At 32.2% G+C, this 24,656-nt stretch overlaps 2 protein-coding genes and 1 long non-coding RNA gene across 3 annotated transcripts; 2 read left to right on the top strand and 1 right to left on the bottom strand.

Moving 5' to 3' along the window:
* Nucleotides 1–2: 2 nt before the first annotated feature.
* LOC108219177 (transmembrane emp24 domain-containing protein p24delta3) lies at nucleotides 3–4,603 on the bottom strand. The gene is made up of 4 exons (XM_017392478.2): nucleotides 4,171–4,603; nucleotides 1,482–1,694; nucleotides 1,311–1,387; nucleotides 3–458 (listed from the first exon to the last, which is right to left on the bottom strand). The coding sequence occupies exons 1-4, from the start codon at nucleotides 4,387–4,389 to the stop codon at nucleotides 314–316; spliced, it is 654 nt and encodes a 217-aa protein (XP_017247967.1). The 5' UTR covers nucleotides 4,390–4,603; the 3' UTR covers nucleotides 3–313.
* A 915-nt stretch (nucleotides 4,604–5,518) lies between these two features.
* LOC135151937 (uncharacterized) lies at nucleotides 5,519–6,585 on the top strand. Its single transcript, XR_010290918.1, has 2 exons — nucleotides 5,519–6,040; nucleotides 6,374–6,585. It is a non-coding gene; the product is annotated as an uncharacterized LOC135151937 (long non-coding RNA).
* Nucleotides 6,586–15,636: 9,051 nt separating this feature from the next.
* On the top strand, nucleotides 15,637–16,712 carry LOC108216674 (ethylene-responsive transcription factor ERF014). Its single transcript, XM_017389500.2, has one exon. It carries the CDS (start codon nucleotides 15,757–15,759, stop codon nucleotides 16,441–16,443), a length of 687 nt encoding a protein of 228 aa, XP_017244989.1. The 5' UTR covers nucleotides 15,637–15,756; the 3' UTR covers nucleotides 16,444–16,712.
* The last annotated feature ends 7,944 nt before the right edge of the window (nucleotides 16,713–24,656 follow it).

Genomic DNA, 24,656 nt, shown 5'->3' with positions numbered 1-24,656 from the left:
AAGAAGCTGAAAAGGAAACCTTTCCAAGAAGTATGATGACATAATTGAAAAATACTATGCATCCATACAGATACAAAGAAAATCAGATACGAAGACTGACTATAATGAGTCCAGCGTAAAACAATCACTAGATTCCCCTTTTTCACTATCGTCTACTCATCTGGAAGTATATAGTTGTATGACGAAGACAAGACACAGGGCTATTGTACAAAAAAGGTCGTGTTAAGTCTGATTGCCTGAATCTCTAGATGTGCGTGATTTCTTTAGTTTCTTGATGTTGCATGGTTCTGTTATAGGGGGGCTGTGAAAAGATCTAGATGAGCTTCTTTTTCCTGAAGTAGCGCTTGAGGTGAAATACTTGCATAACTGAAACAGCAATGCATACACCGATTGACATTATACTGTACCAAGCCACCCTGCCATTGGTTATTTCACTCACTTCCCTCATGTCTGCTTCCCTGTTTGCACAATCAAAAAGAAACATCAGCACTTGTAATACATAAATATAGATTATTTACTAATCTTTCCGCTGTCTTTATCACACAAAAAAAAAATGAATTATACATATGATTTATCTGAAGTATCCTCACAATATGAAGGCAAAATGCATATGTACGATGAAGAAACAAAAGTGACTGTTAGATGGACCTTATCTACCAACCTTTAGGTGTAAGCAAATTCACTAAGTAGCTATATTATATTAGGATTCCCTCCTAATCAAGATCTCTATACAAATTGCGAGAATTTCAGATGATGCAAGACTCTTACTCAACACCTCTGGCTAAGCAAGAACCATGGTCTTTTAGAAGAAGCTAGTAAAAGCTAGTAAAATAGTAATAAAACATCAACTATGTATATCTTCAATCTAGGAATGTTATTATTTCTCAAAGCACGACAACAAACAAACTATAATTTGTACATACAATTTTATATCACTTGATAAATCAACGATTGACTGTCAATGTAGAAACAGAAAGAAATAATTGTCGCGCATGGATTGTTTGGTCATGATCCAGCTTTTGTTAGTTTCACCTTCTAAGCCTAATACAACTGAACTTGGCAAATAAAACCTGAATAATTCACCAAACAAGATTTTACTTTCTGTTTCCACATCAAGCACTAAATAAACAGGTGCAGTGTCTCCTTTGTTCTTATACGACAATGCATGTTATGACTGGTCAAACTTCAGTGTTTTATAACTACTACATTGGCATATTTAATTCGACCTGAAACAAAAAGAACTAACGAAAACAAAAATAAATGCATAGAGATCAAAGAGATATCGAGTAACTTTCAAGAGTATAATCTACCTAGACTTGAGATAGATCAGATTTTGATGGATGGCATCAATTGCACCTTCAAGTTTCCTTAACTCCAGTTCAACACCCTAAAACCACAGGCAACGTGTTAAGAAGATGTTAATCAATAACAAGGCTGACAGTAGCTTTTCTTAAAAAGCTAAGGGCAACCTAAGTACTTGCCTCAAGTTTTTCCTTTCTTGCTACCGACTCCCAATCCTTTGCAGCAATCCCAGTCCTCCAGTCCAGACTAACGCTTACACCAGTAGTTGCTTTGTGGCTTTCATCAATCCAGAAACATGCCAAGTAATTTCCAGCCTCGGTAGTTGTAAATGCAAATTGACCATGAGTCACATTTTCTTGGTGATAGAGATTATTCCCATATGGAGAAGTTACCTGTACATGCACTTTTATATGACTTATTTGCAGAGCTATTAGAGACGATTTTGCTGTATATATATTTGTAACAGAAGAACATGGTATTTACATTTTTTAGGTGTTTACTGAAAAAATTACAGCTCTTTTGATTTTCATACAGTGTAGAATTCTAATAATGACTTCTCCACAAATGGAGAAAGTATTACATAATACCCAAATAACAGGCTAACCAATTTACCATGACTGTATATATCTCGTGTATAGATACTTCTTTACACAGCGTCATGCTATAAATAAACATAGCTCAACTTTCCAAGAGAGACACCAAATGCTTCCCCCACATACATCTTTGTTGTCCCTTGCCCATTGCCCAAAGAAAAAGGAACATACTAAAAATGGACAAAACACAAAGAAAAATAACAATTAACAAGATGTTGAGGAAGACTCGTACACTATGTTACCCGGACTCTTCATTTTGTGGCGAATACCCGTGTCGGACACTCGACACTCGGACATGGGTATGGACACTCGGACACTTATTTTAAGCCAAAAACATGTAACATTTTCAAATTATTGCCGAGTCCGACACTCGGATACGTATCCATGTTGGACACTTTTAGCCGAGTCCGGGTAACATAGCTCGTACATGGTATTTCACCTAAATTTCATTGTTTCATATAACATTGCTTTCATAATACCAAAATGATATGTAATCACTTTTAGGCAAAATGTAGGATCCGTACATCAGTTGCCATTATCATTACTCTATTTAGTTACGAAACAATACCTAGCAGATGCAACATGTCTTTATATTGTTGTAAAAGGAGATTTTGACTTCAAGGCCTCTGTCATATCCCCACCCCTAAAATTTTTAACAATTCAAAGTGCAAGCATATATATCAACAATTTCTCCCGTTTTCTATATTGTCCTTGCATGAATATATCAAATTTCACTACGAGTCAAGTACAAAAGTGTTAACTAAGTTCAAGCCAGCTGATTCACGGACTGCAAGGTTTCTCCATACCACAGTTGTGCACTAAAGAGAATGATTACCGCAAAAAAAAAAAAAAAAAAAAAAAAAAAAAAAAAAAAAACTATTCAAGCACTGATCTAGTGTAGATTGCCTCAAATATGACATAAAAATTAATCTGTTGGTTATAATCCAAAGAGTACATAGCAAATTGGTGGACAAACTTTGCCTAATGTAGCACTTTAGTGGCTGAATATTTATATTAGCAATTTGATTGTGAGAAATTTCTCTCATCTTTCAAAGAGAAGGCAAGGCGTTGATTTAAAGACGGAATCAACATATGGCCACCATACTTTGGTGAATGACCACTTTATTGGAAGGCAGAAGTACTATTTAGCCACCAATACTTTAAAAGTCCAGTCACCAAAGTGCTACATTGGTAGAGATCTGTCACCGTTTTGCAATATATTGTACGTCTATAACTTTCCATTATCTCTAATAAATTAGTGATGATTGATAACATCTATCATGAGGTCAAAACCTCGTAGAAGAAATTGTTGAGTTCAGAGGTTGTTCTGCACAGCATAACAAAATTATTCTATACTATTCTGAAGGAGTCACAGGCTAGTGAAGTGATCACAGCAAAGCACAAATTTAAAATAACACAAGGACATCCACATGTGGCAACTATTCTTATGTTCCTCTCAAAATCTCATCTAATACACAAGAGAAACAAATGTAAGCTAAGTGTACAAATATCTTAGAAGGGATTGAATAATAATCAACAGATTGTAAAACAACTAATTTGGTAGATTGATGTGATAACATAGAGCGTCATAATAAAATAAATCACAATAAAAAGTTTTGTCTAGTATTTCATGCCCACGACCCAGGTGCGCAACTTCCCATGAATACGGAATATTCCAATGCTTATTACGACTGATTTTTAACCATTCAAGTACTCCATGTAGCAGGTAGTAAACTTGGCACTGAGGTACATAATATAGCAACATCCTTATCAACTCTAACTTGCTCTTGATTCAACTCGATGTAGCCCTAATATTTAGATGTGGATTTGGGGTTACAGAGGGGTCTCCTACCCCACAGTAGTCGTAGAAGTGTAGCGTATTCCCCCATAGCAATAGTTCACACATGTAGGATTGTGTGGTTATAATAAGAACCCAGAAATCATGGTACCACATTTATTAGCTCTTTCATATCCTGCTTCAAAATGAAGAATTGCCCAAACTACACATAGTAGACTTGCATATTCTCACCTAGCAGTAACGGGCTTCGTAAAGTTCAAATAAGTTCACTAAATCGATCATGTGATAACTATAGGGTAATTCTGAACATAAGGAAGTCACAATTGACTCATTCTGAGCAAGCAAGTCATAGCCTCATAGCTTAAGAGATAAAATCTAGCTACTAATCAAACAATTAATAAATTCATCATCAAAAATGGTATAACAAAATAGAAATCCACAATATTAAAAATAAAATCAGTGAAATAAAAAAGTTACCCTGGCAGCGATGTTAAAGGTATTATGGGGATTAGAATCATCATTGACGACGGAGAAATCGGCAATAACGACGACGTTTTGCTTGATATCCTCAGAAACACACTTAGTTCCCGTGCTGGGTACTTCTAGCCAAACTGCTCCACCAAAGCTTGTGATTACATAGATTATGAATACGAGGTAAGGTATCAACTCTGATCTTGCTTTGACTCTCGTAGCCATCAACTTTGTACGGATGTATTGGGGGTGTAATAAAGGAGTAGAGAAATTAGCGGAGGCGGAGAGATCGGAGAGTTGAGGATTTTAGATCTGTTTCCTGTTCAGTTGTTGATGACTTGTGTAATAATTTGGTTTTGGTCCGTCGTTGTAAAAGAGGCGGTCACGAGTTCACGCTTGTTAAAACCCAGTGCATTGAACGCGCTATTAATTTTGTCCACAATCGAATTTAGATACTACTTTCATTTTTTTTTATCAAACTACTCCCTCCGTCTCAATTTATAGGTCTATTTTTGAAAAAAAAATTATCCCAAAATACTTGTCCCTCTCTTCTATCAATACAAATTTATCCGCATATTAATTGTGACTTTTTTGAAACTCAATATTATTCTCATTTCCCAACGCACTAAATCCCTATATTTATTGTGATTTTTTTAAAACTCAACTATATTCTCACTTATCAATACACTAATTAATGATACATGAGATAAGATTCTATCTAACCAATTTTTTTCTTAATATGTGTGTTTATTCCAAAATGGACCTATAAATTGAGACGGAGGGAGTATTTTATAACCATAGTATCTGTTCGATACCTGAATTCTGATATAGGTGAGAGTCGAACCCAAGACTTTGGAGACGACTGAAGTATGGTTTTATTACTGACCCACCCTCAAACCATAGATACTACTTTAATAATTGTTTTGATTTTTAGAACATATTTTGAGTGTAAAAAAGAATATTTTTATATATTATATTTCAATTTTTTTCTAAATAAAAACAAGAGTGTTGAGTTTTTATTCAGGAAAAAATTTGAAAAATAATATATAAAAATAAGTATTTTTTTTTATGTCTCAAATTACATATACAAAATCAAAACGGTTATTATTTTAGTAGAGGGATTATATTTATTGCATCATCATCCTATATTATATACAATATAATTAATATACTAGAAATGACAAAGAAGGGGGAATGTTTTAGAACATTATTGCTAAATGTTTGTTGACTGGAAAGAAATTAACTAATTTGACATATATAAAAAATTTGAAAGGTTTTTTTTTTAAGCAAAATAAAATAAAATAAAATAATAACAACTCAGGGATAATATCATTCATAATTGACATAACACAATAGTAATAGAGTTACATTTCACAAATTATTTAACAAGGTACCATCCTTGGGGTATTAAACTGGCAAGTTTTGAGCTGATCTTTCTGTAGCTGCAGCTACAGAAGCTTCTTGAAGGCCGTACTAATCTTTTCTAAAGTTTGCCGCCGCCATCCTCGCTGCCGCATCCGCTGTCCTCGCTGCCGCATCTTCAGCCTCAAGATAAGCAGAAATCTGATGCGAAAGGTCGCGCCTGCCAAGCAAAATATCATCGACCTTCTTATCGCTATCATCGACCTTGTTATCGATCGATGGATGGCCAATCCAGTGCTTAAGCTTGTCCACGGTACTCCAAGCACCACCGATAACGACGAAACTCCCGCCACACAACCCAGCATAAGTCCGCAACTTCTTAACCCGCTCACTGCCATAAAAAGCCCTTAATTCGCCCCATTTTCCATGAAATACGCTCTTAACTTTCTCGAAAGAGCTCCGGTTGTTTGCCATGTCTCCTTCTCCGAGTGAATGACACACCTAAAACCCTAAGGTTGTGTTCACTTGGAGTGAATGAAATGGAGGGAGAATGGAATGAATTTTGTACTTAAAAAGAGTGTTGATAAAAAAAAATGTATACAATTTTCATTCCTTCAATCATTCCATTCATACTATTTTAACTAGAATTCTATCCCACATGTTTTGGAAGGAATGCTCATTCCATCTCTACATCATATTTCTTTACAATCTTTAACACAAATAAATTGAACTCATTCATATTTAGTCACTATTAGCTCATACTTTCTTCTTTCTCCATAAAAATTCTATATAGTTTTTCATTCCATTCTCCCCTCATTCCATTCCATCCAAGTGAACACAGCCTAAGACAGTCACGATTCTAAGTTCTCAACCCTATAATGTTATTGGGCATATTTTTGGGCTGAGTTTTTAATGTTATTATCTAATTGCTGCTCTGCAAATTTGAAAGGGTTCGGATAGTTGGATATTAGGCAATGGGGAAAAGAAATTAACTAATTTGACATATATTATTTTTCTCTTTTAAGAATTAATATTCATTTTTTCGTGAGTTTATAGCAAGTTTCAGTGAGTTATCCTTATCTATAAATATTTAACTTTCATGTACCAAATAAACTAAAATATTTTTCCAAATTTCTAATTAGGACTTAATTTAACTTCTGAAAGCTATTTCCTGAAAGATAAAAACAAACAGACGGGAAAAAATTGTATTTTTTTATATTATATAGAGTGAATTGCACAATGTGTAACTGAATTATTAGCTTCTTGTTGCTTGATGTATTGAAATTTGGTAACGCTATGTGTATCTCATGTTTAAAGAATCCAGTAAAACGAATACTTCCAGTTCGCTTAGTTCTCCTATATTTTTAAAAATTAGTGAAAAAAGCCACGCTTCGCGGTGGCGTTATAAATTTTAAGTCAAATCTATTTTTGGGTCACTTTTTTCGGTGGTTTTAACCCTACGACATAGAAGGAATATATAAATTTTGATACGAATTAATATTATAATAACATAAAAATTATTTTGAGTCATCTACCCGTTAAACATATTACTAATAAAAAAATATAAATTGTATTTTATCTATGATTGTTAGGCTAAATAAATATAAGAATTGTACATATCACTTAAAAAATCTTAAATATAAATTGTATATTATCTATTATTATTAGTTTGAATAAATATAATCCTATTTCTTTTAGGATTACTAAATAAGAAAAGAATTGTATCATCTTTAGAATTCAATAAAAAATACTATTGTATCATTTTTAAAATTCAATAAGAAAAGAATTGTATTATCTTTAAAATTCTTGAACCTGATTTTTTGTATTAACTTTAGAATTCTTGAACCTGATTATTTGAATTTTAACTATATTTTCTTTCTGAAAATTTAAGAAAAATCAGAACACTGAATCGAGCGATTCTAGAGACACCCGCATCCTCTTTTATATATATAAATATATATTGATTGATTAAATCTTGTGAGAATGTATTAACTCGTTGAGGAGTCTCATATTTTATAGAGTTTATTGCATTTTGTAATATCAGACTTTAACTTATTAGCAAATCAGACCCCACATTTTGAAATGTGATAGTTTGTATATCTAAGTTTCAATTTGTTTTCAGTTTGTAACACTGACCCACAAATCCGTTAAAAACAGCCTTTAAATTTAACTGTTTGAAAGATAACAGTGCGTATATTAGTTTCTAACAACTATTTTACCTGCTGTGACTTTTCAAAATTTATGTATTATATTTTAAAAATATTTCTGAACACATACAATGATTTAAAATAAATTTTAAAATATGTATTTAGATTTAGAATCTAAAAACTTTAAGATTTAGAATGATTTAAAATAAATTTTAAAATACAATGATTTAAAATAAATTTTAAAATATGTATTTAGATAAAGATTCGGCACTTTAAATAACCGGACGTCGGTTTGCAAACATTTTTGTTCAGGAAAAATAATGAGGTGGATAACAATACACGGAGCAAAGGGTCAATCTCATATAGTCTTGTGTCAACATCGGTGCATTATGCAAACCTGCCGCCAATACTGTTCCTCTATGGAGGATTTATTCTTGTTTTCTTCTTGTGCACAGCGGATGATTGAAATCTTGGCAAAAGCATCCAAAGAAAGGCTCCAATATACTGCTGTGGCAACGATGAAAGTCTTGAATTTCCAAGTACTTTCGGCTATTACATCACATTATCAGCTATAATCTTATTTTCATAGGCTCTGTTGTTGGAGTTTAAGCCTTAAATAAGTGTTTAATTTAAAATTTATGAAGAAAAAAAATCTTTTGGAGGAGCTTTTTAATCTGAGGATCATTTTGTTTTTATTTAAAATATGAAAATTTATTCAAACAATCTTATTTAAAATAAAGAAGTTGACTAGAAATGGGAAGTAAATTTAAATTATAAGTGATTAAACTGTTTGATAAAGAAGCAGACTTCCTGAAACAAAAACTAACATTTTCAATTTTATACAAATATTTTTAACTTTTTACACAAACAAGTCAATATAAATAAAAACCGAATTTTTATCACAAAAAGCAACTAGCCGTGTCCAAAGAGACACTAGATATGCTCTATATCTCCTTCTATAAAGGTCGCGCTTCTCTGTACCCAAATATGCACCAAGTCCAGATGTAGTTGAATTTTATGCAAATCGATAACACTATAATTGAAACCAATTAAGTTGCAATACCGGAAATTAATAAAATTACACACAGTATACTTTAATTTGTAGCCAAAGGACAAAATATAAAAGAACTAAATAAATGGAGCCCCATACTTGATATGAAAATACTTAACTAGTACTAGTACATGTGAAGAAAGAAGAAGATTGAGTCAACAAGCTCCTCCCCTTGACATAGATTATCTTGTCTGCACTACAGCAACCATGGCATTCCCAAGGATTTAGTTGTTGACACCATACACAAGTTTTTTCCCGGAAACTTCCTTGTTTAGATACATTTATCTCACAAAATATACAAAAAGTAAGAAAATGATGTTTCAGAGAGCTTGCCCACATGGCTGTTGCCTCATCATCCTCCAACATACTTTCAGATTCACATCTTTGAGAATCCAAACTAACCATTCAGCCCATCCTTCAGATTCATGAATATTACTCCGTCCGTCTCGACAGATAATTTATGTTCACTGTTTACACGCATTTTGAGACTCATGTAAAGTGCAGTTTCATATTTTTTTTATTACCTTTAACAGTAAAAATTGAAATGTCAAACATTCATTCATAAAAAAAAATATTATAAAATTATATTTTATAAAAGCGTCAAAATCCCTGTCAAAAAGTGGCCGGGACAGAGGAAGTAAGTCGAAGGAGTATATCTAATGGCTAGTACTCGATCCACGTTTGTACCTGTTATTCATGAATTTATCTAACTTTGGATTCAAGTCCTTGAGAATTTATAACTTGGTCCTACGAGCGTACCTAAATGCGAGCTGTCAAAGTATAGCAACATCTAACAACAAAGATTCAACATTAATGTACGAATAGTCTTGCGAGGAAGATGATATGAAAGGCATCGATGCATGCCAGCTGCGTACGGATGGTACGAGCTACAGTTATGTCCAATCAAATCTATCTTGTTCATTCATCCGTATAACGTAACTGTACCCGAAATGTAGGTAGTTGCTCTGTCAATTTTATGTAATTTAGATCAAATTGATTCGGAGAATGAAAGCTCATCAATTTATTGCTCGTTTCACTTTTTGAGTCGCATTGTTTAGGTCGAAAAATCTCAAGTAACGTTCAATATTTCTGATATGAATGTCGTTCGGTGAAAAGAAAAATGACTAGAAACAAAGAATTTTCATTTTTTCGAACTGCAGTAATAGGATCGTCTAACTTCTTACTCATACTGTAAATGAACGCTAGGCATAATTAACTAAACCTTTAAATAAAACTTATGATTTCATCATAAAATAAGACTCGATAAAAATGATAGTTAAAATTCTATAATCGCAGACTTAATTTCTTGAATAAAGAATCACAACTCCGAAAAAAATCGAATATTATTCGAGGAATCAGTTACTCCTCTGTTCCTCTTATTTTTTTAGAGTTACTATTTTGGGATGTGCCTCTCATTTCTTTACGTTACTATAAATAGTAAATTTTTCTCATCATAACTCCCACTATCTCATATTTAACAATAAAAACTACTATTACACCCACTACTTTCCTCCACTATCTCAAATTTATTATTAAATATCGATAAGTCTCACCACTTTACCTACTTTTCATCTAATTTTACTCATTTTTTATACATTGTCTTGGTCTCCGTGTCCCCCTCCAATGTGAACAATTGAGAGGGACGGAGGGAGTATTACTTATTAGCATCGTCTCTCTGATGCTGAATAGATGTATCAAATACATAATACACAAATATAAAAGACTTTGATAGGTTAAAACTGTCCGTCGAAAATTGATATATTTAAAGGACATGCAGATACCGAGTAATTATCAATCTTAGCAGCTGCAGCAGCCAATAATAGTTAGTTTAAAAAAAATTAATGGAGTGATATCCATGGTTGGTTAGTTTAATGGGAAGAACTTCTTGCCTAACAAGATCATATCCATGGTGGTGATGGATAGGTCCAGAAGGGGTGAAGAAGAAGAGCTAATTTGGCGATGATAATTGTGCCTTAATTAAGGATATTAATTATTCTTAATTAAGGTTTTTAGTATCATTTATGGCGACTATTATTGGGGCATTATTGGCCCAGAGAGGCATTTAAGTGCCATAATGTTGGCTCGTTTATGTCTTTATTTTAATTATTTTCAAATTCGCTCACATTCGTTTCATACTGTTTTGTCTTATTTTCAGGATGTTTGAAAAAGATTTTAAGAATTTATTTATTATGGCTGCTTCCGAGAAGACGCGAACTTTGGTGTACAAGATAGTTGAGCTACAAACATAGATAGAAAGGAATAAAGAAGACATCAATTTTAGTCTGTTTTGTAATCGATGTAATTTTTGTAGGGCACTCTTTTTCCTGCTTGAGTTTTTTCCCATAGGGTTTTGCTTTTGAAGGGTTTTAACGAGGCCCTTTTTTTATGTTATCTAAGCTTCCGGAGTATTTACATACTTTCGGTTAGATGATATACCTTGTTGAATGAAGGAAACTCTGTCCATCCGGATTTGTAACTTTCTTTCTTGGTATAATACAACCGTTTTATGACAAAAAAAAAAAAATTAATGGAGTGAAATTTCGTAGGAAGTTCACGATCAGAGAAAAAAAGGCTAATAAGTTAAATAGTGAAATGAGTGCGGCATAAACATGTGATATTGTGATGTCTCGTATTTAATTAATTATGCAAGAGTTAACATTAGTTGACACGAATCATAATTTCAACTGTCAATCACCTGATAAATTAACAAACAATCCATTTTAATGATCCATGTCTAGAAATATCTACAAGAAACTTATTCCTTCCGCGACGACTACTGGAACAATTTGTTTATACACTGTTAAGTATTTGTATTTTCACATTACTGTCTCCTGACTAGGAAGAGGAAGGAGCGACGATGGAGAGGTATCTCTACGAACTGAGCACACCATTCATTATAATATTTACTTCATTAAATTTGTGAGAACGCATTTTTTATTTACGTGATTGTGCATAACTAGTACAATTGCTCTCATTTCGAGTCATGTTGATTTTCAGTGGTACTATAAAAAATGATTATATATATGGCCTGTTTGTGATTAGCGGTTAGCTGTTAGCGGTTAGCGGATTGAATTAGATATTTTGACTAACTGATTGAATTAGATGTTTTGACTAGCGGATTGGATTAGATGTTTCTTGTAAAACTGTTTGGTAAATAGCTGATTGATTAGCTTTTTCCGACACAAACCAAAGCCTCTAATCCAAAACGCTCCTCAAATTAGTTTTTTGGACTCAAACCTCTATTTCAATCCGCTAACTACCAAACACTAAAATTAGCGGATTCTAGTGGTCAAACCTCTAAACCACCTCAAACCTCTAATTTTTGCGCAAACCTCTAACTTCCAAACAGGACCTATGATTTTGATATAAAATACATAATTTAATAAAAATTTTGAAATGGAAGGAGATCTATATTTTAGATCGATTAACTATTGTTTCTTTAGAGAAGGAATGCTGAAAATTTTTGCTCAGATAAGACTTGGAGCCGAGTTTTAGTCAAATTAAACAAGTTCAAAGTTATGTTTTTAGCTTTGACTCATCATCAAGTTTGAGTAAATATAATGAGCCCGTTTAGGTGAACTTAAAATATGTGCTTCTTGTTTAAAATAAATAAGTAGAATAGAAGTTAGAAGCAAGATAAGACTTATAAATGATTAAAGTGTTTGGAAAATAAGTAGATGTCCTGAAATAAAAGCTAGCATTCCTAATTTTTCATAAGTGCTTCTTGAACTTTTACACAACAGTACGAATAAGTGCTTCTAACTTATAAACAAGCCCGACTTGAGAGTGATTGCCAAACACCCACAGTGACTCTCAAATTTCAAATAAACTTATCAAAATTAAATTTATCGTATATTTTTTATATATTCAACACACATGTATTTATATGTGTCAGACTCAATCATAAAAGAGTTACTGTGTTAAATTTAAATATTGGACTCTTTTATTGAAAATTTTTGCTTTTCCCATTTTGTTGCGACTGTCCTCATCCTAACCCCATCAGGTATTATCGGTCATCCTTCATCCTAGGCTTCTTCTGATTCTTCTCATTATTCTTAAAAGTATTAATATTTATTTTACATTTTATTAGTTCATATAATCTTGTATTGTACGAGTACTACATTTCTATTGTTATTATTCCTTCTTTCCTGACAGGTTCTTGACAATATCTTATATACGTATTTTGAGACTTTCATAAAATATAAGTCTATAATATTTTTTAAAATTTTTTTCCTAAATAAAAATTTGACTTCTAAATTTTTATTAGACATTAAGAAAATATTATGAAAATATATACTCTATAAAGAGTGTCTGAAACAATGAACATAAACGAAGTCCGGAACGAAGTGAGTATCTACGGGTACCTCAAACAGAACATGGACTACGGTTTACGGTTTTAACCTGGCTGCGGACCACGAATGTCTTAACTTTACATCAATGCACTGACATTGCAAACACTTTAAACATACAACAAACTCGTCATGTGGGAGCCGAAATGAGCCATGTTACACTCGGATTTTCACGTTCAAATATTATGCTCTAATCATGAAAAGCTTTAGCATTTCTTATCCTTCAAGGTTCACACTGGAGTCTACTAGAACAACTTCACATGATTTCATATGGACTCGCATACCATATACGAACAACTTTTATTTTCTCCCAATGCGCATAAAAACAGCGTGCATGCGTAGTTTTGTGCTGGCATTTCCAGAACGAGTACCATGTAATCTCAGAGTATTGTATTCCCTTTTCTATAAATTAAGGTGATGCCGTACCACACGAGAATCTCCTCGAGAAATGAACCCCTTTTACACACATTGTGACATTTGAATTGTGTCCGATGCGTAACTGTACAGTAGAGAACAAAAGTCAAGTTACGCAAGCGTAAGCATTATGTGTGTCCACCAGGCTCGCAGTCTTTGATAAAGAGAGAACGAAAAGGACTTGATTCTTGAAAGCCCCATCACGCGTTTTTGTGTTCTGACGTTTTTGCCAGTGAAGCACCAGCTGTTCGTTACTACTGCTTTGATCTTTGGGAGTATAATTTTGTTTTCACTGTTCTATTGCGCGTTGTTTCCTCTGTTTTGTATGCCATCCAAATTGTTTAATACACTGTCACTCGTAAACATAATTGTAGAAGTCGACAATTAGTTAAACTAACTGGTTGATCTCGTAATTCAAATTTTTTAGAAATTTATTGAAATTTTTTAAGTCAAATTGAAGTATGATCAGAATGTTTAAATAGATAAAATATCATTGTAATATTTCTTTTAAATGAAAACGAGACTTACTCGATTATTCTACATAAAGCTATGAATTAGTACATATTCTTAATTTTTGAAATCAGCGAAGATCGAATCAAGAAACTTCGTAAACTTGAGGTCACTGCTTGAACATCTAACGAGTCTATGGACATGATCTTGATTAATAATTTTATTAATAAATTTTGAAATAAATAATATAATAAAAACTTAGCAAAGCATCTACTGATTTGTTTGTTGATCTCTTTCCTCACATGCAGAATCCTGGAAGCTGCTTGTGACAGAATCCTATGATGTTGGCCTTCCTATTTTCTAATAACATCCACTATCTATAAAATTATCAATAATCGCCCTAATATTATTATATCTTTCAGTGTAAATGTGAAACGATATTTATGTCACATACTCATCATCTATACACATTCAGAGAATAAAGAAATTAATAAAAGCAAAATATAAAAGAAAACTTATCAAACTGAAAGGTAGCTAGAACATGGCCATGTGACCAAATGTCTAAGTTGGCCATGGAATGAATACAAAAACATTATCATATACGTATAGTCCATCATGAAAAGTCATTATCAGAAAATAAAAAATAAAAATTACAGGTTTTGGGGGAGTCATTTTCTTTATTATCTGGAGGAGCCAGTGACTTGTGAAGTAAGTCAAAAACTCTAGAAACTTGTAACTCGCGACCTTTTCTTTATGCATATGCAGTTCTTACATACATTACAGTCTGCCAATACCATATGCTATCATCTTTCTCAGTTATTCTCTTCTGACTTCTCCTCCCTTTATGATCCCCTCCCGCGCTGGATTTTTTGTTGATAACGGGCGATTTGAGACAAATTTTAATATTTTTATAAAATATAATTATATATATAATTTTGAAAATTTATTTTCTGCACGAAAATATAATATTTAAAAAATTGTATAATAAAAAAAATTAAAAATAACTTATGAATTTATACTTTATATACACCTTAAATGCGTAACGTACAACTGCTGGATTATTTGATAATAATTTTTCATAATAGAAGGTACATGTAGAAATTTTGTTTTGAACTAGCGTGTCAGTAGTAATGTGCTAATACGAATATTTTGTTATTAGAGTTATCCACATGAATATGGCCAATTTTTATATTTTGTAAAATAAGAATATATTAGAAACAATTTATGACATTTATCATTAATGATACTCCATTTTAGGTAAATATTAGAATTCATTTATCCACTACTATTTATTGTAACAGAAAATATGATGTGAAACGGATATTAAAACTTGCACACCTTGTAATCGTAATCGTAAGTATAAAGAAGTGATTTACATGTAGCGCATAGTTGTCATAAAATTGCACAATCTACGGGATTTGTTTTTACCTTTGATTTAAGTGCAAATAATTGTTTTTGGTGGATAAAGAAGAGATAATATAGTCAATTCATTCTAGTTAAAGTTTTTATTTTTACCAACAAATACGAGTCGTTCCAAACAAATTTTGGGGAAAGGGCAAATCAGTCACTTTCAGCGTCTATTATTAAATCCGATAAAAAACTGTAACACATCTGGCAAGCATAATATGCTGCAAGCAAGAACCTTACTACTCTTGACTAAAGTGTTTCTACTCACTTCCCCCAGCCCAGCCCAACCCAACCCTTCTATAAATATCAAACCTACCCTTCTTTTCATTCCAATCCCTCACACTTCCTATTCCATTCCTTTTCACATAATTAACCAAACCTCATAAAAAACGCACAGATTTGTCTATTAACAATGGTAATGAAAACAGAGATGACCAGAGCTGAATCAGATGGAAGTGGAATCAGTGCAGGCAAGAAGCTATCAGCTCAAACACCTTCATCAGTCAACAAAAAGATGAAGAAATTCAAAGGAGTCCGAATGAGAAGCTGGGGCTCATGGGTGTCCGAAATAAGAGCTCCCAATCAGAAAACAAGAATCTGGCTCGGCTCCTACTCAACCGCAGAGGCTGCAGCCAGGGCTTATGACGCAGCACTTATTTGTCTAAAAGGCCCTTCAGCCAATCTCAACTTCCCAGCATTCTCTCAGCAGCACTTCACTCCTTACATCAACGACCAGATCACCTCCATGTCGCCGAAAGCCATTCAGAGAATCGCCGCACAAGCCGCCAACACTTTTCTCGACAATGCCACCCCCCTCCCGTCCCCGCCGCCGCTCTCCTCCGCCTCCTCCGCCTCGTCTTCACCGTCGAACAACATCGAAGATGACGTGTCATTAGCCTTTGAGGATCACTACAAGCCTGACGAAACGGTTATGAATGTGAATGCGCCGTGGATGTTTAACAACGACTTTGGGTCGTTTAAATTCAGGGACATGATCGATGACATGCTGTTATTCGACGATCAGCAACCATCGATGATGATTAATCATGATCATGTCTACGAAGGCGAAGAAGATCTTCGTCTCTGGGATTTCTGCTAAATAATTTTACTAATTTATTATTATTTTATTCATTGGATGATTTTCAGTAAATTGGTTGAAGACATCACTGACAGTAACAATATTCGAACTTGTGGTATTTCGAGCATAGGGGGAGACATTTTTTTGGACTGTCCCATGTGAGTTGTTAGCTAGATATTCAATTTATTATTAAATATGGATACGTTTTTTTTATTCTCGAATAAGTGTGACATATCGTTATCTTTATGAATTGTAAAATAGTGGAATATTTTATATAAGTGTGTTGTGTACGATTCAGTGTTTTACGAAAGCAAGCGAAAACAATTATACTGCTGCGAGTGGTAAATTTTTGGTCAGCGTCGTTATCTTAATTTTGTCAGAATTTGTGTATCTAATCTGATCACGCGCTTTGGGGAGCACAGCAAGCCTGGCAGCAACTACCCGACTAAAAAAAACTGCTACGAGTAACTGGATAAAATAATGTTATGTAAATATGTACACCGTACATTCACCTCACTTGCGTAATTTTACCTAATAAATTATCTATCATTTTTTTTTGGGATTAATTATTTAGTTGGTCACTGGAAGAGCTGAGCTTAATGTATCAAGTTGATCAGCGAACTCAAAGCGGTATCAATATGGTCACTAAAGTGACCATAAATATCAAACAAGTACCTTGAAATATGAGTTCGAGCAGTAAAAATATTATTTATAAATTTTTACACATAATTTTTGAATGTTACCAAAACCAAGTAAAAAATTACGACTTCTGATATTTATGATAATATATTTAGATTTTATCAAGTTTATTTATTATTTATTTTTAATTAAAACAAAGAAATAACTATATAATAAAATATAAATAATAAATAAACTTCATAAAATATAAATATATTATTTTAAATACCAGAAGTCATAACCTTTTAGTTGGTTGTGGTAACATTTAAAAATAATGTGTGAAACTTTATAAATAATATTTTTACTGCTTGAACTCATATTTCAAGTTACTTGTTTGATATTTATGGCTACTTCAGTGACCATCTTGATACCGTTTTGAATTTAGTGACCAACTTGATACATTAATACTACTTCAGTGACCAACTTGATAATTAACGGTTTTTTTATAGTAAGTACTGATTTTAAAGTTGTTTCTAAAATAAGTTGAAATTTATTTGTATAATTAATCTGAAATATATTTATATTTCTGAAATATATGTCTGAAATTGATTTAAAGACATAATTTAGTTTGACTCATTTTTATGCGTCATTCGAAATCGCTAAATACATCTATTACAATATTAGTATTAAAAAAATATGAATCAAATTTTAAGTTCATTTGTTAAATATGAATAGAACGAGTTAGAATTTCTTAATAATATTATTATGAATGAATGCGATGTTGTTGTTTGTTATTATCCTTTTTTTCTAATTTATATGAATGACTAGCATATAATACAAAAATTTAATAATATTATGATTTTATATTTTTAAGATCGTTTTAAACTAAGATATAATATGATTGTTGAACTTTTAAATTTTATAACTAAGATACAAAATATAAGATCATATAATATGATTTTATATTTTTAAGATCGTTTTAAACTAAGATACAAAATTAAATTTTGTATGTGTTTCTTTTGAAAAAGTTATGATTTTTAAGCAAATATTGGTGGAGTTTTTGATTTCTTGTCTACTCCAATTAGTTAACATAAATTAAATTAAATTCATGTGTCTATATATTAGTAAAATATTATAAATTATATTTAAATAGTATTTTTCTGATGTTCACAAAATTATTTTAAAAATAAAAAGGTAAAAATATTTTTTGACGAACCTTTTTCCAAAAAATATATATCAAATGTAATGATTTTTCGGTAATCAGTCACCTGAAGTTAATAACAAACAAGCTCTTTCTTCTGCTCTGAGGCAGCTTATGTTCGGCTTTGAATTGAGGGCCTGAGGCCACTGTGGCACCCATTTCTGAATTAGTAGTGGGCCTAAGAAGGCAAGTTGCCCAGTACATGACAATCTTCCTGATCTTTCCGCTTGATAATTTACCCCTTTGGTCTCCAGATTTGTACACGGAATTTAACGTTCATGTAAAATAAAATTACTATATATTTTATTTTTTTTGAATAAAAATGTAGGTATAAATTTTTATTTAGAAAACAAAATAAGAATAAATTGTAGATGGTAATTTAGAGGTTCATAAATTACCAAGTGATAATTTTTGGATAAGTGAGCTTCGAATTTGAGAAATCTGGAAAGATGGAAAGTTATTGTTATCATTTTCATAAATTAGCAAGTAATAATTTTTAGATAAATCTGGAAGGATCAAAAGTAATTCTTATCATTTTCATAAATTAGCAAGTGATAATTTTTAGATAAGTGAGAATCGAATTTGAGAAATCAACGTAATTCTTATCATTTGGACTATCTAATCTGTTCTCTGATCAATATATAGTAATACCAGAGATTATTGTAAAAATGACGTTATGAGCTTGATCCAGACATTCTGTTCGTGACAAAATGAGTTCTGAATCGAATAAACGACGCTCTCAGTTTGATTCGAACGTTAATTTCCGTCACCGCTAGCCCGTAGGTGGTAAGGGGTAACATGGGCTTTGAATCAAATAGGTACTTCTGTGTTACTTTTGGGCCGTTAAGCTGAGAATGGTTTTTAGTTTCCCAAGACCCAAGTGTATGATGTTTTGAACCAGGCAAACAAATGGTCTTGATACCACGAAATAGTCAACAAATGGGCAAATCTGTTATCAAACGATGAAATCCAAATCTTTGATGGTTTGGGCTTTAATACTTCGAACTATTCTCTTATATAGTTTGGGCTTTTAAAGCTAAACTAAGAAGCCCAAATGAAATGTTCGGTGTCTGAAAGGCTTCTCTCTGCTTTGCTTCGTTCATGGTTTAATTTTTTGTCCATATTGTGTGATGCAAGAAAAATATATTTTTATGTATTATATTTTGATTTTTTCTAAATAAAAATATAGATATTAAAAATTTATTCAAAAAAATTTGAAAAATAATATTTAGATATTTTTTTACATATCAAATTACATGCACAAGTCAAAACGTTTATTATTTTGAAACAGAAACAATACGAATTAACACATAATTACTTGCATGACATCGTCTTTAATTTTCTACGAATGTAGAGTTCAAAAAATCTTTAATATTCATCAAATCCAGCTCATGGAAACATACAAGGGCCCGAGTCAAAAGAAACTCTAATTATTTAGTTAATGAAAATTTGCATGTCAAACGGAAAATTTAGTAGGTGAGCAACCTACTTTAACATTGTATATGGACAATGAATTCGCAATCTATTTTTCATTTGCATTGAAGAGAAGAGGCATAACTTATAGCGACATTTGTTTGTTGTTTGACAAACTCCCAGTTTCATTTAAGACAACGGTTTACTTTTCTTTTCCAAGACTTGGTTGTGCAAACTTGGAATGAATGTCACGTTTACAGAATTTAACACTGGAATTGATCAATCAGTTTTAAGTTCTAACTCACTTTCTAGTCTTTCAAAAAAAAAACAAAAAACTCACTTTCTAGTTATGTGACCAAATTTTATCGGATATAATCCCACCCACCAATCAAAATGTTCTATTAATTTAAAAAACAATTATCAGTATGTGCTCGTGAAAAACCCAACAGTTTTATTGTCATTGATGAACACTGAACTAGAAGTGATGAGTGAGTACGTGTACGTCCCGTTTTGGAGTATTTATGAACATCAAACCCAAGTAAAAATGTACTGCAACTGGTGCACTAGTGTACCACAACAATGCTCAAGTGGGAAATTTCAAAGTAGTTAAAAACTGAAAAAATCAGAAAATAATAAGGGGAAACTTCAATGCAAGTTGAGAAATGAAGAGAAGAGGGCATTCAATTATGCGGGTCAATAGATTATGGGCAGACTGAAAGTGTCCCAGATTGTGGCATATCCTTCATAAATGTATTGTCTCAACTGCTTGTGAATCACCACAATACTAGTCTACAATACTATAGGAACGAGCAGGGCGTGATCGACCTTCTGTTTATTTTATACATATATATTTAATACAATATATATTATCTTGTGTTTGATTAGGATGAATGATTCTCAGAAAAAATAGAACGAGAAATGAACTATATTATAAATAATTATTAAGAAATTTCATTAATTTTTCCATTCCATTCATTCTCTCATGTACCACTTTCAATTTGAAATGGAATGCTCCCTTCTTTCTTATCCCAAATTTCTTATCAAATATCATCATAACAATTTTGTACTTACTAAAATTTTTTTCAAAACGTTCCCCCTATCTCTATTAGTTTCAGGTAATTTTACTCATTTCAATTTATTCAATATCATTCTCTCCAACCAAACACAACATTAGTATATACATAATTAAATAAATTTATATAATAAGTCAGGCCAAACTCGAGCCATACCTATTATCAGAGCATTTACCCATGAGTATTTAGCAGAGTTTTCACGTTGAATTCGAACTTATCGAGTTCTGACCAAAGAGTATCTTGTAGAGCTTTCACGATGAATTCGAACTTATCGAGTTTTGACTCTTAAAAATCATGACGCTATCAAATTCGAAATCAAGTCCAAATAATTGGTCGAAATCTTGCTCGAATTTCAAACAGTTCGGTTGAGTCAGTTTGCAATATTGGAGTGCCCGAGGTGCATGTCATAGTGCGCCGAAGGGCACACACTAGTCCCTAACTCCAATAAGAATAACTCCTTTTGATTGGTGTGTGAATAATAAATGTGAATGGTCCCCCTGCATTCATATCAACTCCATCAATCAAATTAGCTCGTTTTTATAAAATTTAGTGTTTATTGTGTGCCTTTGGGCACACATTAGAAAGACCGTTATTGTAAACACCAATTGGCCATTTCAAATGCAGCGTTTATCTCTGCCCCGTACTACTTTCCTACGCATTAAAAGATGGATTCGAAATTGGTCAAAGGTGGTGACTTGTCGGAGTAATTAAAAAGATGTACTACGATTACGACTATTTTTGAACGAGGTAAGTAAGTTGCAGTGTCTCAAATTAGAGACGGTCTTTTCATTCCATTTTTGAATAAAAAAATATTAAAACAATTAATTCAGGATATTTCATTTTTTCGTATATCTCTTTCTGAATTGCATTCAAATGAATCAAAAGACCCCCTTATAGTACTTTAGATTTTTACGTTAAAATAGTTATATTTATTTAATAAATTACAAATAACGTAAAGTTCAAAGAAAAAATAGTGCGCAACTTATTCCTCATTTTACCATAATTGAAATTTGAACGGGCGAAAGTCCAGAGCAGGTGAAAGAATTCAAATATGACGAATTGTATAAGCGCCCAGTTCCAGTGTCTCAGCTGCAAAAGATAAAGATTAGACGTCGCTTTCACATACTTAAAGGTTTTATAAAAATACTTAAAGAGTAACAAGATTCCCCGTTTTGATATAAACTCAAAGAAAAGCTTTGATATAACAGATAATTACATAAAACGTTTAACTGGAGTTCTTATCACGGGAAGAAAATTTAATAAGTGAAGCTGCACCGAGGGGAACAAAATAATTTAACAACCGCGAAAGAGGGATTCAAACTAAACTTCGCAAAAGCTTCGTTGATCTTTTTGTCAATATAATTGTTCTATTGTTATAAATCCTAATTTTATATATTATAATTCACTCAATCGGCTGCAAAAATCCATATTACAAGCTTAGTTATGTAGTATATGTATAAAATTCTGATACATTTAACATTTAGTTCAATTTTATAATAGTATTTAGTTATTTTTATTTAAAATTGTTATCTTAAAAACCGAAAACTGTAGAACAAATATGAGGGCGGAAAAAGTTAAAAAATGAGAGTAGTGTAGAATAAAGCGAAGTCCACTGAAAATGCATGTTCCGTATGTACTTTACCTTACATGTTTATAACTTCGAAAAACATCTCATGAGAGGACCCGCTTATAAATTGACCATACCCAATTATTTATGAAGCGATAGCGATAAATTATTCATCCCTTTCCAAACTGGTCAGAATTTGATCCCCTTAGGGAAACAATAAACAATATAAAACTATATCTATACGTGACCACTCAAATATTTAGGTCTCATTCAAATACCAAGGCCATCTAATTTCAATATTGTTAAAACGATTTTTCTATGGGCACATGCTAAGCGCAGAAATTTTTGTATTTGGAGCATTTTCATTGGCTCCTACTTCTTAATAATGATGGACCCCCGCAAATACACCAACCACACCAATAAAAATGCTCCAAATACAAAAATTTCCGCGCTTAGCATGTGTCCATGGGCACACACTAGACAAACCCTTGTTAAAATATATCCCGGATCATTAATCAAATAAACATCTTATTTCGTCCTCGTTTACGTATTTTCTTAATAAGAGGTTACGGATCTCGACTACAGTAATTTATTGTACTCCCTCCGTTTTAATTTATTAAAATAGAGTAGTTTTTTTTTTAACGAGTTAATTTATTCTGTGTTATGAGAATACATGTTAAATTATGATAACTAGTTTTTTCCTTGCTACAAAGTGCTCTCTCTTCTTCTTTCCATGTCAATTTAGAAAATTAGTTATGATAATTTAACCTGTGCTCTCAGACACATGATAGACAACTCATTTTTTTTAAATGTAACTACCATGTCCAGAGCAAGAATGGAGAATTGTTGCAGTAATAGTAGATGATTTGAAATTTAAAAACATAGTAAAAAAAGTCTGATGATTGGAACGGAGAAAACAGAAAGATTGTGGATCAAGCATGCAGGAAAAAGTTAAAGATACAGGAGGATATTAAACCATATAAACCCCACCAATCCTCCACTACTATACCATGTGGTTGAATAAGAATAATGACTCTCCCGAACATTATCCTGTTTTTAATCAAAGAAGCACATGAGCTTTCGCTGGTATGGTGAAATACTAGCTTCAGTCTTATATAAAAAGCTCTGTGGATCCCTTGTTTCTAGTTTCATATAAGTTGCATGATCTTTTGTATGGATCATCGGTTGATTTAGCTTCCACCACATATGTTATAGGTATACATGTATTATAGGTGTTTACCCGTGATAAAAAGTATAATTTTACCTGTTTGTGACTTGTATTACTGACGCCGGTGTTTTTTAATATTGTATCGAAGATTTTTACTGCAACTAATATTATGTGTTATTATTATGATCTCTGTTTTGTATTTCATTTGTCCTATTTAATTATTTAATTATATATGTTTCCTCACTACTCGATACATATTTTAATATTTTTATAAAATATAGTTTCATACTTTCATCACTTATTTTTAAGAATGTTTTCTGAATAAAAATTTAGTTATTAAAATTTTTTTAAAAAAAAATAAATTACGAAACTATATTTTACGATAGTTTTAGAATACATACCGCATCTCTAGGTCTATCCACAGAGTAACTGATATGTGAAATCCGTTAGCTGAAGTAATTAGTGCAACCAATGTGGCTGCAAGATTCTCCATGTCAAAATATTTGTGACACGAGGCATGGTCTTAAATCTGTTAAGAAGTTCCAATCGCAGACAGGGAATCTCATCTGCATCTGAACCCATAAGCTCCAAAGGCTTCTTTCACGACATTCGTTTTATTCAAAAATAAATATTAGGAAACCAACAAATTTCCTACTTTATCAGTCATGTGTGTTTTGAATTTTGGTACCATTTTTAATGTACTGCATCATGTATATATTATTTTCATTTTTTCACCTAATCCCTTCCTATATATGCCATTATTATAATTATGACTACTCAAAGCAAGAAACTTGAGGGCCACCTTTTCAACAGACTACTCTTCAAACCTTACCAAATGTAGCTAGGAAAAGCAATTTTGTTATATTCTTTTAGATCCTTTGAAACAAGAAGCAAACAGAAATTTGGTTCTTGCAATTGAATGTAAAATTAGTTAGGCTAACCCATTTGCATTTCTTTTGCACAATGTAGTGTTAGCTAAGCTTAAGCTATGTTATTGATTCATGCCAATTTGCCTTTTTCTTTTTTCATGCAAACTGATGTGCAAGTTTGGTTCAGACTATATTTTCTACTTTGGATTAAAAATGCAAACAGAAAAAAGAAGGGTTGATAAATTTGATCTACAAGTATATATGAATGTCCAAGCATTTAAGGACATATTTGAAGAGAATAGGTGAAAATTGAAATTGGGTCTGG

Source organism: Daucus carota, chromosome 4, assembly GCF_001625215.2.
Source record: "Daucus carota subsp. sativus chromosome 4, DH1 v3.0, whole genome shotgun sequence".
Classification (NCBI taxonomy): domain Eukaryota; kingdom Viridiplantae; phylum Streptophyta; class Magnoliopsida; order Apiales; family Apiaceae; genus Daucus; species Daucus carota.
This window is presented reverse-complemented; position numbering and strand designations above follow the sequence as displayed.